Source organism: Eretmochelys imbricata, chromosome 17 (assembly GCF_965152235.1).
Source record: "Eretmochelys imbricata isolate rEreImb1 chromosome 17, rEreImb1.hap1, whole genome shotgun sequence".
In the NCBI taxonomy this organism is placed as follows: Eukaryota; Metazoa; Chordata; order Testudines; family Cheloniidae; genus Eretmochelys; species Eretmochelys imbricata.
The window spans coordinates 5,769,798-5,785,918 of NC_135588.1; the positions used below are offsets into that span (position 1 = coordinate 5,769,798).

The 16,121-nt window shown below is 37.0% G+C and overlaps 1 protein-coding gene across 1 annotated transcript in view; it reads left to right on the forward strand.

Annotated features, from left to right (window-relative positions):
* BRIP1 (BRCA1 interacting DNA helicase 1) overlaps nucleotides 1–16,121 on the forward strand; it is a 127,533-nt gene that overhangs the window by 13,994 nt on the left and 97,418 nt on the right. Inside the window, exons 5-6 of the mRNA XM_077836781.1 lie at nucleotides 77–225; nucleotides 1,898–2,023. Coding sequence (XP_077692907.1) covers nucleotides 77–225; nucleotides 1,898–2,023 — 275 coding nt within the window. The remainder of the gene's footprint in view (nucleotides 1–76; nucleotides 226–1,897; nucleotides 2,024–16,121) is intronic.

The following is a 16,121-nucleotide window of genomic DNA, read 5'->3' on the forward strand; positions in this document are numbered from 1 at the left end:
CTTGAGTCTAAACTATTTTTTCTGATTAAATTTTATGAGTGGAAATGTTATTTACATTTATTTAATATACTTTTAGTAATGAATACTCCTGCTACAGAACATAATGCAAAAGTCACACTGTCTTCAAAATTATCTGCAAAGAAATGGGCATCTTTACATGCAGATGAAAATGATGACTTTCAAGTAGACAGGAAAAGGCTACGTTTATTAGAAACTGAGCAGCAGGTGAGTAAAGTTTATTGGCAATAAAATAATCCAGGCATAGCTGAACAAGGTTGTCAAATATCAATATTTCAGTGCTAGAATTAGAGATTACTTGGTCATGTCACAGCCATAAATTAGATTATTACTTTTTTTCTTCATTTTTACTATTACTTGTTACAAAGGAATCCATTGTTATATTCGATTTTCACAATAACTTGTCATGAAGATAAATTACTTGGTGCATGCTAGTACATGGAGAATTTAAACACTCTGTTTCTCTGAAACCTACTCACCAACAGTTGCTCTTAAACGTTAAGTCAAAGAAAAGAATGCTTAGACATGAAAATGCCCTTCCACATATGTGCTAAAAATCTAATATACATTATAATGCTTCTTGATATTCTGCCAAATTCTTATCACTAGCTTTTTACATGGGATGAAATTTCTCTAAAGTTTTTGTTTCATTGTCAATATTGGTATTACAAGTGCCTTAATTTTTTTTATATTACTGAGGTGCACTCTAGTCATCATTGTATTGTGTTTTTATATTGTATCAGAGAACTGCTTTTAACTTTTTTGAAGAGTAATTACCTCCGGGTGGATTTTTTCCTTGCCATTCATATTATGGATGTTTCTGTTGTGTGTCTGTACAGTAATTATACTAGTTTTATCAAAACATATAACAATGGGAAATAATACAAGAAGATATTCAGTAGATGAGACCTAATCACTGATATCTATGTCATTAATTACTAAAGAAAAACTAAGTAGCGGTGGAGGATTCTATTTATTTCATATACTATTCATTTTTCTGCTGGAAATTTCAGCAATAGAACCAGCTGCTGCATTTATAAATTATACAATATCCTTTTGCCTATTGGTTGCAATTTTTTTTGGCAATTTAGGATATTTGAAACTCACCTTCTCCCTCACCATTCTCTTCTGTAGTCATTTCTTCCTTTGTCATGGATGTCTTTCTGGTCTGGCGTAATGTATCATAGAAACTTGTAATAATTTATATAATAATTTTCAGTAACTTTCATTTGTAACACCACCTCCTCTTCTTGGCCCCCATCCTGCATTGGAATCTGCTAGTACAGGTACCTATGCCCAGATACCTGTTTAAATCAGTAGGACTTAGGCCGCAATCTTACAAAGAGGTGTAGATCCTAATTCTGCAAGAAATGTGTCCGGTACATTAACATAAACATACATTTTCATCTTTGAAACTAGATGTAAATTTTGCTTACCAAAGTCGTTGTGTGACTGAGAAGTCTGTAGCGGGAAAGGTGGTGATGGTGGTATAGTTTTATTTCACTAACTGTTTTGTCCAAGGAAGGCTCAATAAAATATCACTCCAAAATGACAGAAATTGTTCATATTCATTTATTGCTTTTATTTAACAAAACAAAATGATTTTTTTTAAAAAAGGTGCTATTAAGCTGTATATTTGTCTTGATAACCAAGATGTATAAATGTTATAGTAACTTTTCTTAAATTATTAATTTTTGGTTAGCTTACGTTAGATGTGGTTAAACTGATGTGTATTAACAACGCACTGAGTTTCTGAAACAGGCACAGAATGAAGAAAAAATTAAAATTATTACAGTAACATTTGACCATTAGTTTAGCTCTGATTTAATGCCACACCTTTGCCTGTTGTCCATTTGAGTGTTGCATGTTTTCCTAACAGGTAAGAAAACGTCATTGTTTTGCAAAAGGAGTGCAGTTTGTCGATGCTTTGGAAGTTTATCAACAGCGAAGAAATGGGGAACTGACTGTTCACTCAGAAAAAATTGCTGCTTTCTCTCCAAAAACAGTAAGTAGCATGGGTCTTGTAGGACATTTATTAGTTCAAGAAACAAAGACAAATTTTGTTGCTATAAAGAAATTGTGCATGAAAGGCCAGTTTAGAAGATGATTTTCAGAAAGCATCCTGCTGCATCAGGATCTGGTATCTTGAAGTTACTTTGCTGACTCATCCCATGAAACAGTCTAGAAAGGACTGGAGGGACAGTCTTCTGGTAAAAGTCTGCAACTCTGGAATGCCCTTTCCTCTCACTTTTAGTCTGAGTACTTCTGTGGAATCCTTTTGGGCAAGAATGAAGACTTTTTTGTCTCACTTTTTGTTTGTGTGCTGGAGGTAGGATGTTTCTGTCTTGTCTTGCTTTTATCTGAAAAAGTACCACACTTAAAAACATAAGAAATTGCCATGTTGGGTCAGACCAATGGTCCATCTTGCCCAGTATCCTGTCTTCCAACAGTAGCTGGTGCCAGATGCTTCAGAAGGAGTGAACAGAACAGCTCAATTTATTGAGCGATCTATCCCCTGTTGTTCAGTCCCAGCTTCTAGCAATCAAAGGTTTAAGGACATCCATAAAATGGGGTTGCACCCCTGACCACCTTAGCTAATAGCCATTGATGGACCTATGTTCCATTAACTTATCTAATTCTTTTTTGAACCCTGTTATACTTTTGGCGTTAACAATATCCCCTGGCAATGGGTTCCATAGGTTGACTGCATTGTGTGAAGAAATACTTCTTTATGTTTGTTTTAAACCTGCTGCCTATTAATTTGATTGGATGCCCCATGGTGCATGTGTTGAGTAAAGGTGTAAATAACACTTCCTTGTTCACTTTCTCCACAACATTCATTACTTTATAGACCTCTATCATATACCCCCTCAGTCATCTCTTTTCCAAGATGAACAGTCCCAGTCTCTCTTTAATCTCTCCTCATATGGAAGTTGCTCCATACCCCTAATCATTTTTGTTGCTCTTTTCCATACCTTTTCCAATTCTCTGTCTCATGGCATTATGAAATTTTCTGTCTTATTATCTATCCCTTTCCTAATGGTTCCTAACATTGTTAGCTTTTTTGATTGTTGCTGCACATTGAACAGACGTTTTCAAAGAAATATCAATGATGTCTCCAAGATCTCTTTTCTTTAAGTGGTAACAGCAAATTTAGATCACATAATTTTGTTTGTATAGTTGGGATTATGTTTTCCAAAGTCTATTGCTTTGCATTTATCAACACTGACTTTCATCTTCCATTTTGTTGCCCAGTCTTGTGAGATCCCTTTGTAGCTATTTGTGGTCTGCTTTGGACTTAACTATCCTGAGTAATTTTGTATCATCTGCAAACTTTGCCAACGTGCTGGTTACCCCTTTTTACAGATCATTTATGAATATGTTGAACAGCACTGGTCCCAGCACAGATCCTTGGGGCACTATGAAAACTGGCTGTTTATTCCTACGCTTTGTTTCCTATCTCTGAACCAATTACTGATCCATGAGAGAAGCTTCACTCTTCTTCCTTCACTCCTTGCTTTGTTTAAGAGCCTTTGTTGAGGGACCTTGTCGAAAGCTTTCTGAAAGTTCAGTTACACTGTATCACCCTTATCCGTGTTTGACAGCCTGAAAGAATTCTGATGGATTGGTGTGGCATGATTTCCCTTTACAGAGCTGTGTAGGCTCTTCCCCCAACAAATCATGTTCATCTGTTTGTCTGATAATTGTTGTGTGTCTGATAAAACTTGTTTTGTAAAGGGGCACAGGTACCTAAAAAGCTAAAACGGATTACTATTTTCTAACATTGTTACAAATTGTCACTTTTCCTAGCAGAACTTGCAAGAAAATGCAAGTTTCTTAAAGGAAGCAGACTCAGAAATATGCAGTGGTATTTGCAAAATTCCCCACTGGAAATTTGTTGCAGTTTTTGGTGTTTGAGTTTTCTTCACTTTATTCGGAGGGAGGTGGTGCAGGGCGGGGAAGTAACAACAATGTTGTTCAAGCTAAACCAAAATAAAAGGAATATGAGACATATTCCTAAAGACAGTCCTACAGGGCTGATGCAGGAAAGTTGGATCACGTCAATGATATACGAGGCTACTTAATGGCCTTTTTAAAACCTCCCAAGGACACTCTCTTTCTCATTTGTTTTGTGGACTTTTAAGTAATTCCCAAGTAATATGCATCTCCAGCACTAGAATAAAATATAGTCATTTTGCATTGCACAGTGTATTAAAATCCGATAAAAGAATCAGTCCGTCTTTGGAAACACCCCTGAGCTGATGACCAGCTCCAGTTTTCTCTGTCTGATACACACTCTGACCCTTTGTATACATCTTTCTGAACACTGACTTAAATATTTTTTTTTTATTTTAACTGTACACTTCTGGGTCCAGTTTGCATCTGCCTTTTTGAACTACAAAACAACCCAAAAGTTGTAATACTAATTTAAAATACTGGTAGTTAATTATTTCCTTTTTTTACAAAAGAGAACCAGTACTCTTGTTCATTTTTAATGGACAGTAATATTATGGTTTTGGAAAGCTTCAGAGGTTTTCAAGTGGCACTTTTAAATGCCTCATGCCACTGAAATTCAGTTGGCATTGTGAAATCTGAAGGCCAGCAGAGTGTGCTGTTGGTTTTCAAATAAAAATCTTTTCTTGCTTTATTGACCTTCACATTTGAAGGAGACAGTGTTGTGGATTTGCATAAAAAAATTGAAAGATGGGTTAGGGTTAGGGTTCTGGATTTTTTTATAAGTAGTGACAGTAACTAAGAATTTGTAGTGTTTGAGAAGCATTTTGCAACTCGTTTTTAAGGTAATTTACTACTTATTTTAAAATAATTTAAAAAAAACCACACTGAATAAGAGAATTATCTATTATCTTTCACATCAGAAGGACATCTATATGACTTTTGGGTTAACATTTGAGCAGTGCATTATAATATGCCATCTATAGGCCTCGTCTTGCAAATGCTTACAGAAATAATGCTTACTACCTGAATAACTTTGTTGATGTATGGAAGGCTACTCAAGCAATAATAATGAAGCCGAGAAACTTTGGGCCCATGTTTGTGGCTATGGTTTCCAGATTTGGTAACAATTTGCGTAGTCTTACTCTTGGGAGTTGATGAGGTCTGATACATTATGCCTATAGTCTTTTGGGGTGGTGCAAAAGCTAGTATTGGATTACAAATTTGGCACCTCTTAAAGTCAGGAAAAGTAAGATCATCTAAAACAAGACAGAGGACGTGTTTGGGATTAACAGTGAAGGGGGAAAATTCATGGGCGCAAAGCTTGAAGACCTATTTGGACACATCTTATGTAATATAAAAAGAAACCATAAAGACTTCAGTAAATGTATTTTGGCATAGTAAATGTGCAAAACTTTCTCTCATTGTACTTTTCTGGGAATGTCATTGGCACTGGGAGCAAATACTGTAATTTTTGTGTTCTATTCCTGAAAGAACAAAGAACCCTATGAAGTTGGTCTCATTAAGTCTTTTGAAATTCTTAAGTTTGCAAGACACAGGGGTCTCAGATTTTAAAGTCTCTGTTTAACTTCTGTCTAAGTAATTGTTGGTTTTAAAATAATTATAATCTAGTTCACAATTGTCACCTTGAATAAAGAGTTTGATTAATTTAGTTCAGGACTATGGAAGGCAAGAAAAAAATGGTGAACTAAGTTAGATAATGAATGGGTGCACAATAACAGCATTATTAACTAATTAATTATTAAAATGCCAAGCTTTAAAAAATAAAATTAATATGGAAAATGAGGCATCCATATCAGGTGATGGGTTTTTTAGAGTACACAAAAGGGTGAAATGCTCTCTAGTGGAAGGATTCCAAAAATTTGAGAATTATGTAATTGTGTTGTAGCACATCATATTTCTGGATAAATGTATCAACTTTTCGTCCACATTTCTTACGGTTCTTCTAGAAATCAAAAGCGAAAAAAACAAATTCTGAAGCTGCTTAGGTCTGCATGTGGGCTCAAATTTTGAGACTATATGTATATTTTGAAATCTAGGGTGCAGCTCTGTACTACTTCAGAAATAGAGTCCTTTATGGTTGTTTAAAACAGATGATATTTGAATTTGCTACTATATCTGACTAGACTTCCAGTATAGTTTTATCTTTCAACTTAACAGATATCTAATTTCCTTGTTGCTTTTGTGGGAAGGGCTGTAGTTGTGGAAATTTGCAGGATCGAGGGTATGTGGAACAATTTCTCTTCCTCATTTATATAATTGTGCTAAAAATAATTAATGGTATAAGTAGTAGCTATCAGCTGTGAATGAGAAGTTGCAATCTATTTTTAGAGAGATATTTGCGTTAATGGTAACCGTAGCGATAGATACTATAATGAATAGGAAGAGGGTGGTCTCTTCAAAAATATTGACATAAAAATAATAGAATGTTTTACGATGGCAAGAAAAGGAAGTGTAAACTATTTCCTGATAAACAGTATTATTTATTTAGAGAATAAATAATATTACACGATGCCTTACAATAGGTAGAATGTACCACACAAATGATGATATCTCTGCTCCAAAGAGCTAAAAATATAAAGGCATATGCAAGTAAAGTACATAGCAAACAAATTGACAAATGGTCATTATAGCATCTTCTGAAATAGCTACAGATGTTGGTAAAGAAACATCTGCATCAAATATTATAATAAAAGCACATGGAAACTGAGAACATTTCTTCCATAACTATCGGTGTATACAGATCACAATTGCTTGGGAAGATGCTGACGATTGTTCCACCAAGTAGCAACACACGTACACTTACCCTTTTATTTCCTTACATTCAGGCAATAAGGGATACCATTCAAACCCCCAGGGCACTGTAAGGCTAAAAACACAGTTGAGAACCTCTGATCATGTAAGAGTGAGATTATCAAGCAGTAAAACCCCTTTTGCCCTTATGATCTTTCAAGTTATACATGTGGATTAATTAATGTGAAGTCTGCAGAAATTTAATTAACTCCTTTTTTGAACAGCTAGTTAAGATGCTCCTTGAATCACAGATGTTTTGCAGTACAGAATTCTGTGAAAACTGCTTAATGTAATTGATTGGGTGGTTAATGAAATGTTGAAAATGTTTCAAAACAGGCTAGGAAAGGTGTGTGTGTGTGTTTTGTTTGAAAGATGATTTGCCTAATGAGAATCTAAATCTCAAATCTGGTTGGCTAACAAGACCATGTGGCTTATTTTCACTACATAAAATATATTTTTAATTAACCTGCATCTGGCAGGCTGCAAATCACACACAATTCAGAATCCTGGGTATTTTAGTAGACTAGAATATCTGACCTGTGGCTGAAAAATGGTTATTTATGTATATTCTTGTTACACAGTCCTCCAGGTAACTGAGCAGAGCCAGAAGAATTTAGAAATGTAGTAGACTAAACAGACTGAATAGTTAGATCACCCTTTCTCCTCTCTGCCACTTGGCATTTACAAGGGAATTAACATGGGAGGCCAGATTTCCTTTCAGCCTCAGCTCAGGCATAGTGGTCAGTTAGCATATCTAGGATTTTTAAGTACAGGTGACCAATGTGTTTGGTGAACAGTAAGTAAGGGTATGTCTACACTGCAGTTAAACACCCACGGCTGGCCTGGGTCAGCTAACTCAGGCTTGCTGAGCTAACAGGCTGTTTAATTGCAGTGTAGAGGTTCAGGTCCAGACCTGCAGCTTGAGCCCAAATGTCTACAGCCCTTTAGCCCGAGCCCCATGAACCTGAGTTAGCAGACACAGGCCAGCTGTGGGTTTTTATTTGCAGTGTAAACATACTCTAAATGTCACTTGGCTGTATCAGGCTTTTCATTATATTAGGCTACTAGACAACATTTTCCTGGCATTGTATCATAAACAAAAAATACCATGGTAACTTTTAAAGCTCTTTGAGTCTAATATGTTTCCTTTCTTTTCTCATTCTGAGAATAGCAGGGTGGGGAGATGAGGCAGTCCTCTCTCTGAACATCCCTATTTATTTCCTCTCTGTTTTATACTCATTGACTGCTGGGCTGGCCTTAAGCACAAACAACTGTCGTTGGAGTTCCATGCAAAATCTCAGCGATGTGCAGCCCAATTTCCTCCACCTCTTATGCTTTCTGGTAACAAGGCCAGATGGGAAATCAATTCACTGCCCAGTTCCTTCTTCCATCAGAGAAACTAGAGGGGGATTTCACTGTCCTGTGTTTCTCTGTGTCTACCCCGTTGAGAGTTTGAGAGCTTGTTCTTGCTGCAAATTTTTAGGCCAGCTCTACTTGACCATAATAATGATACATATTAGTGTTTTTCTGTAGCTCTGGGATAGAAAGACACTTCTTATGATGGTGGGTGAATTTTATTCCCGTTTTCAGATGAATAAACTGAGGTAAAGGGTAGAGTACACGATTTATCAAAGGACAAGGACGCATGTGGCAATCAGCAATAGAACTCAGTCTTCCTTATTCCTAGTACCTTGCTTTAATAAATAGCTGTGCAGTCTCCCAATGGCCCTATCTCAGGTCACTATTATTCTAGCTATGGCTGACACTTAGAAGCCTCTCAATATCACAGTCCAACAAAGTGACTATTGAGCAATGCAAGATACTCACCGTTCTTAGGAATTGAATGCATAGTCTCAGAAAGACTTTTAGCATCTGCTGGCACAAGAATCTATCCTGCAGAAATTGGAATTGGTCTTGATTCTCCTAAACGGGAGTGCAGAGCACTATAAATTGGCCAGTTTACCTAAATAAATAATTTCCCTTTTTAATGTGATTTTTCAACGTTGAAATGGTAAGGGATTCCCAGGAGTTCAATAACATGGCTTTGATCACAGTCTTTGGAAAAAAACATTTTGGCTCCTGGAGGACGTAGTTACTCTGAAGAGTTTCCATTTGCATAGCTCTGGTTCCCCCACACCATTCAATCTAGCAGAGGAGTTGTAAGATATATTCTTTCTCTATTATTAAAGGGAAAATTAAGGTAATTTCCTAAATATAATAGTTTCCCGTGGTCCCACTGAAAAGGTCTTGAGAAAAATCACTAGAGTATCCTCCAGTTACTTTCTCACCTTTTTCTGCCTTTTTTGTTGAAGTACACTTCAGTCGGCAGTGAATCTAAAACATGCTTTGCTGGCCAGAAATAGACCCAAAAGTGAGAGGTGCTCTAATGGTCTAGATAGATTCTTCATTCTCATCGGCTTTCAACCATGTCTTGAAACTCCTCTGCAGAGAGAGAATTTCATGTACTTGCTGTTTTTTATTTACATTATGGGTTTTATTGAAATCGCATCATTAAACATGATACGTTATGCGCTTTGCTTTGTATTCTGATGAAAATGTGTCCTAGAATAGAACCATGCCATGTAGCACTTTATAATACTTTTGCATATTTGTGGAATGGTGTGATCTCTCAAAGCAACATAAGAACATTTTTTTTTAAATGTATATTTAGTAAAGAAACTAATCTGCTTTTCTTTTACTTTTTTGAACTACAGCTGAAGAGGGAGCAGAATGATTTTTTTTTTTTAAAGGATTTTGGTTTATTTTTAAAAGTGGAAGGGCATGAAGTTATTTACCAACTACGGCCTTCTATTTATTTTTTTAAATGCAGGGGAATATTTTAAGGGGGAATTTATGTTTGATAGCAATAGGCAGTTCTGGAATAGTAAGGCCTCATCTACATTTAAAAGTTTTCTGCTTTAACTTTGCCAGCGTAGTTAAATAGACAAAATCCCCCCAATGTGCACACAAATCAGTATAAAAGTGCTTATGCTGATATAGTTTATTTCATTTTACCAAAGTGGAATAAGCTAGATCAGCATAGAGCTTCTTATACTAGTAGCATCTGCATTAGGGCTTTTACTGGATAACTGTTGGGAAAAAAAACAAAGCAACACAAAAACTATTGATATAGTCATGCCTGTAAAACTTGTTAAATGTAGACAAGGCCTAAGATTTTAATTTCACTTCTGGGTGAATGTAGTACAATTTTAGACCCTGTTCCTGTAACTGTCACTGCATAGGTGCATGGGTCTCCCAGGATGGAGCTAGTGGCAGGAGCAAGACTTAAGTTTAACATAAGAATTTCAGTCATATTTTAATTTTTGGTGATGGGGGGAGTTCTCTCTTTATTAATAAAGAAATTTAATACAACTCTAAAACATTTATAAACTTAAGCAACTGTGCCATTAATTTAGAATCTTAAAATGTCATGTATTACATGAAGAAATGTATAGATGAAAAGAACTGATATTTATTATTTATTTTTGTTGTTGCACTTGAAGATCCCAACAAGGATTGAGACTCTATTGTAATAGGAACTGTAAAGACACATAGTAAGAGAAGCCTTACAATCTAAATATTCAAGCCATTGAAGGCCTTAAAAACTAAATATACAAGAAAAAGGTGTAGGATTCAACAGACAAGCAGAGTGATCAGGATGATGGTTGGCAAACATCCTATTAGTTCCATGATTTCTTTGAAATATCGTCTTTCTCCTTTCTTGGTCCACTTACGGAACTCTTGTTACAGCTGTGTGGGGTGCCTCTCATCAACTAGCCATAGGGGTTTTTAGTGATTGGAATCATAGAATATCAGGGTTGGAAGGGACCTCAGGAGGTTATCTATTCCAGCCCCCTGCTCAAAGCAGGACCAATCCCCAGTTTTTGCCCCAGATCCCTAAATGGCCCCCTCAAGGACTGAACTCACAACTGTGGGTTTAATAGGCCAATGCTCAAACCACTGAGCTATCCCTCTGTGTCAAAACTGAAGATAATTTTTAGCATTGGGTAAGTGCTAATTCTGGACTGAAAATGTATTTCTTTGTGATGGTGTTAATGCAAGAATACATACCATATACTTATTCAGCACTCACTTTCTTAAACAAATTTTCAACGGTCATTTTTGGTGAGACATCCACAAAACAACAAAAGTATGTGCTGCCTTTGCTAGGCATGGAGGAGCAGTTAACTAATAAACACTCTTCCGTATGCATTGCTGATGTAGATGATATTAGTGTAAAATAAAGTTAATATAAAGAGCTATGTTAATTTGAACACCTTTTTGTCAATGCTCAAAAATAAGGAGTTTATTCATGCAAGTAGTTTTCCTTAATGTTGACTACGTGTGTGCCTTGATTGGAGGATAAACACCTGATGTTTCCAAATGACAAAGAAGTTTTCTTACGTTATTTAATAGCTTAGTAAAAACCGTGGAAAGTTTTTAAAATTATTTATTTTTATATATGTTTTAAAATTTGGATAGTGTCTTTTTAGAATAAGTGGTTCTCACAGAGTAATTTTTCTTAACCAGTGGGATAATGAAACTTTCTACGTTTAATCTCAGTGTTTTATCCTATTTGATCATTCCTGCATGCAAGGAAATTTTTTAACTTAATGAGCTGTAATTTTCTTGCCAAATAATCCCTTTTTGTGGCCTAACAGAGAGGGAATAGATTATCTGTTCCTTAGAATTTTTTAAGTAGGTACTTGTGTTTCCATTCTAAGAGTTGTTTGAAAGCAAGATATGCTTTCTTCTGGTCTTGTTTGTTGATGCAGTATTTTGTTAAGATGGGAGAATGTTACAAGTCTGACAAGGCTTAACTGCTGTTATAATAGTTTCATTTTATAGCTGATACTTGTGGGATAAGTCCAAAATTTTCAAATTTAGATGTCTAATTCTAAGCACCTAATTAAAAGTAGCTTTTCAGAGTTGCTGAACACAAGAGCTCTCACTGACGCCTACTGGAGCTGTGGGAGCTCTGAGAAACGTGCTAAATTTTTTTTAAAAAGTGCCTGAAAATAGATTTTTAGTGCCTATAACATAGTCTTAAAAATGTTGGACTTAGTGTACATCTCAGAATAATTTTTGTTACATTATCTCAGTTGTTACATTCATTTTAAGACTTGATCCAGTTTGTAACATAGTCCTACTCCTGCAAACCTTACTCACGTGCTTAATTTTACTCACATGAGCTGTCCCAGTGTGGCTAATGAGGCTACTTGCCTGCGTATTTGCAGGATTGGGGTTTTATAATGTACAGCGTAGTGTGGTTATAGGTAGAATCAATATAATCTACACATTTTACTGAGAACTCTCTTCCTTTTAAAATTGCTCTCGGTTGTTTTGCTATTGTACAAACAAAACTCTAACTAATAAGAGCAGATGTCCTAAATTCAACTCCTTTCTTTTTTCCTTTTAATAATTACCATAATATTGCAACATCATACTCCGATCTCCAAAAAGCCCCTCAACATGGTACTGAAAACTCTGGCCCACTGATTTACTTGGGGCCACCAGTTTTAAAACCTATTCTAATAAAAAGAAAAGGAGTACTTGTGGCATCTTAGTACTCCTTTTCTTTTTGCAAATACAGACTAACACGGCTGCTACTCTGAAACCTGTTGAGCCTTCATTCTAATGCTTTTTATGTCAGGCATTGAAAACAATTTGGCCCTGTCAATACAAGTGGCCAAATTGTTTTCAATTACATTTGAGGAAGAAGTGTGTGACAGCTGATTTAAGGCATGGCACAGACTGTGGTGTAGTGCATTAGATCTTCTTATGCACTGTGTAATTGCTTTGAAATTCATACGTGGTTAAGGTGCTGCCTTCCCCATTGTTTGAAAAAGAGATATTATTTTTGTATATTGAGAGAAGTATCGGTGCCTATCTGCCATTGCTTGTTGCTGAGGTAATTTTATAAATATCCCAATGATAATGTTCTTGATTTTTTTTTAAACAGATTATGTGATATTTATATAGCCAGGATCATAGCCCAACTATTGTAGGCACAGTCGAACACACATGAAGGGAGTCTCTGTCCTGAAGAGTTCAGTCTAAGGCAAATGACATACAAAGGGTATAGAGATATGGCAATAAAACATACCATTTATATACACATTTCCTTTAATTTTTTTTATAAATATCCATTTATCCCCATCTGTCCCTAAATTTAACTATAATTAATTAGCTAATTTCATATAAGCTTTATATTTAGAGGAGGTTCTCGAGAAGGGATTTGAAGAAGGAGAGGGTGTAATGGTCTTACAGATCACTCTAGGGAGGGCATTCCATGCATAAGTGGCATTTTAGAAGAGAGGCATGGGGATCTTTGTAAGAGAAGTTGATAAACATGTGGGTGACACTGGCATTGTTGGCAAAATGTGGGAGGCCAGGCTGGGGAGTTGCAAAAAGAGACAACTGCAGAGAAGTAGGGTGGAGCAGAGTAGTGAAAGGTGTTGTTTTGATAGTTAAATAATCTCTAAGGGCAGGTCTACGCTACAGGGTTAAGTTGACCTAAATTACTCAACTCCAGCTACGTGAATAACATAGCTGGAGTTGATGTAGCTTAGGTTGACCTTTTGCCGTGTCTGCACCGCGTTGGGTCAACAGAAGTGTTTCTCCCGTCAACTTACCTTATGCTTCTCATTCCAGTGGAGTACCAGAGTCGATGGGAGAGTGATCGGCAGTCGATTTAGCGGGTCTTCACTAGATGCGCTAAATCGACCCCCGGTGGATAGATCACTGCAGCGTCGATCCACTGTAAGTTTAGACAAGCCCAAAGTATTAGGGTGTGTTCTGTCTTCTGTGACTGATCCTGATTATTGTATGCCAATAAAAGTCTCCAAGGCTGAGACTTAAAGAAGGCCTAAACTAAGGCCATGTCTACACTAGTGATCGCATAGTTGTACTGATGCAGCTGCACCACTGGAAGATCGCTTATGTAGCCGCTTTATGCTAACAGCAGAGAGCTCTATGTCAACATAATAAAACCACCTCAATAAGCAGCAGTAGCTGTGTCGGCGGGAGAAGCTCTCCCGCAGACATGGCACTGTGCACGCTACCACTCATGCTGGCAAAACATATGACGCTCAGGGGGGTGTTTTTTCATGCCCCTGAGCGACATAAGTTTTGCCAACATAAGTGGTAGTATAGATAGGGCCTAAATTTGTAGTGTTTCTGTTGGATTCTGTTGGAATTGTGGCTATGCAGCCATGCAATATTTTGTATCTTTGTTTTAGGGATCTTTCCTCTGGGGCGGTACTCTATCACAGTGCTCTTTAATTTCCTTTTTTCATGGAACATTCTCAGCATTTTTCTTTTGCAAGATGGAGTAAGGTAGGGAAAAGGGAGATTTCCTATTCCTTTAATTAGTGGCACCTCACAAAATTCTGTATATAATTACATATCTGGTTTCCAAGCAACCTAACATCTCTTTAAATGTAAATACATAAAAATGAAACAAACGATCCACAAAACCCACAAAATCCATGCAAATGAAAGCTGAAATTCCGGTAATTTTCACTTGTGGTGGTGTTGCTCCTGTGTTTGCATGATGATTTGAAACTAGAGGTAGTCTGACAGCAACAGGAAAGGCACAGCATGTTATGAATTAGAGTGCAGAGATAGGAGCAAAGGTGGGAGTTGAATTTACAGTCGTAATCAGGGTAAGTGAAATGTTCCAGGGCAGCCTAGCCTATGTTATACATAATAATGAACCCTCTTAAAATGGAAGAATGTGGTGTTAGCTGCAGAGTGCTTGTCTGCAGTTTTGTAACATTCTTTTTAGACTTCTGTAAGTTATTACAACTTTTGGTAATCTCCTCTTTCTCCCTGACTGTGGCTGAGGCTATAGCTACACTAAAGTGCTTCCCGTGGCACAGCTGCACCCAAGCAAGCTCTCTAGTGTAGTTGAAGAGAGAGCTCTCCTATGGACTTAGCTACCATTGCTCATTAGGAGTAGATTAAATATATCTTCCGCTGACATACAGGTTGAACCTCTTTAGTCTGGCACCCTCCGAACCTCAGCGGTGCTGAACCAGAGAATTTGCCGAACCATGGAAGGTCAATACAGTATTGTAGTGAGCATGTCTCTTATTATTTTTATTTCGCTGAGGCGAATAAACAGAACAACATACCGATGTGCCCTTTTCCAATTTCTCCAACAATTCCACCTTTTGCTGTATCAATATTGACACATGCTTACGCTTAGCAGCATTACCAACACTTCCACTGTTTGCTGGTCTCTTAGAAGACGTATTTAGGGGTAAATTAGAGCTAAATAACAGGACAGAACACTGAGAGCCAGGACTGGCGGCTGTAAACAAACTTTGCCTGACCATGCGAAACTTGGTCCCACCCACGATAAGCAGACATTCGGCTAACTAAAATCATGCCAGACCATGGATGTTTTGGACCAGAGAGTGTCGGACTAGAGAGGTTCAACCTGTAGCATTGTCCACACTGGGGCTTAGGTCGGTGTAACTTATGTTGCTCACGGGGCGGGGGCTTATTCAAACCTCTGAGCAATACCAGTTATACCAACATAAGTAGGAGTGTAGACATAGCCTTAGTGATTAAACTGTGTGGTGGTCAGAGGTGCCCTGATTACAAGACTAGCCAAAACCCAAGTTGTATAGAGGAGTCAGTGGGGTTTTATATATATGACCCAGAAATATGGAGTACCATCTTTTTAATTTAACTGTAATGAAAACACAGACAATATTTCCTCATACAAAATCCTTTTAAATTTAGGAATTAATTCATGGAAAAACTCGTGTTTAAGAAACAACTGGAGTTAGTTATGAGCATAATATAATGTAACAATGTGTGTAAGTGGGGAGGTGGAAGAATTAACAAAAAGGAGGTGGCATAATGGAAAACATTCTGTTGGAAGACAGCTTGGTTCAATAGATAAGACACAAACATGGGAATCAGGAAACTTGAGTTTTATTCTCAGCTTTTGCTGAATGCCTTTGGGAAAATTGCTTTAAGGAAGACCTTTCCACTGTCCATAAGGGGGAAGGTATTCTTAGTTCCAATAGTAATGCATGATTTTCCTGTTCTTTTTTAATCTTTATAACAATTAGTGAGTTGTAATGCTAGTCACTGGAGATGGTGTTTATTGACAGAGTGGCTGTAGCAAGGGTGCTGGCAGTTCCAGATCAGCATCAGTGCACCTCTGCTTTAATGTGCAAGGCCACTTTTGGGCAGAAAATAGAGTTTTGCCCATACACTTCTCAGTAACTTTGTCACAGCTGTGGGTTTAAAAGGCTTGGCTGGCTAGTCACTTTCTTTTTCATTACAAGAAAACAAAACATAACATGATATATCAA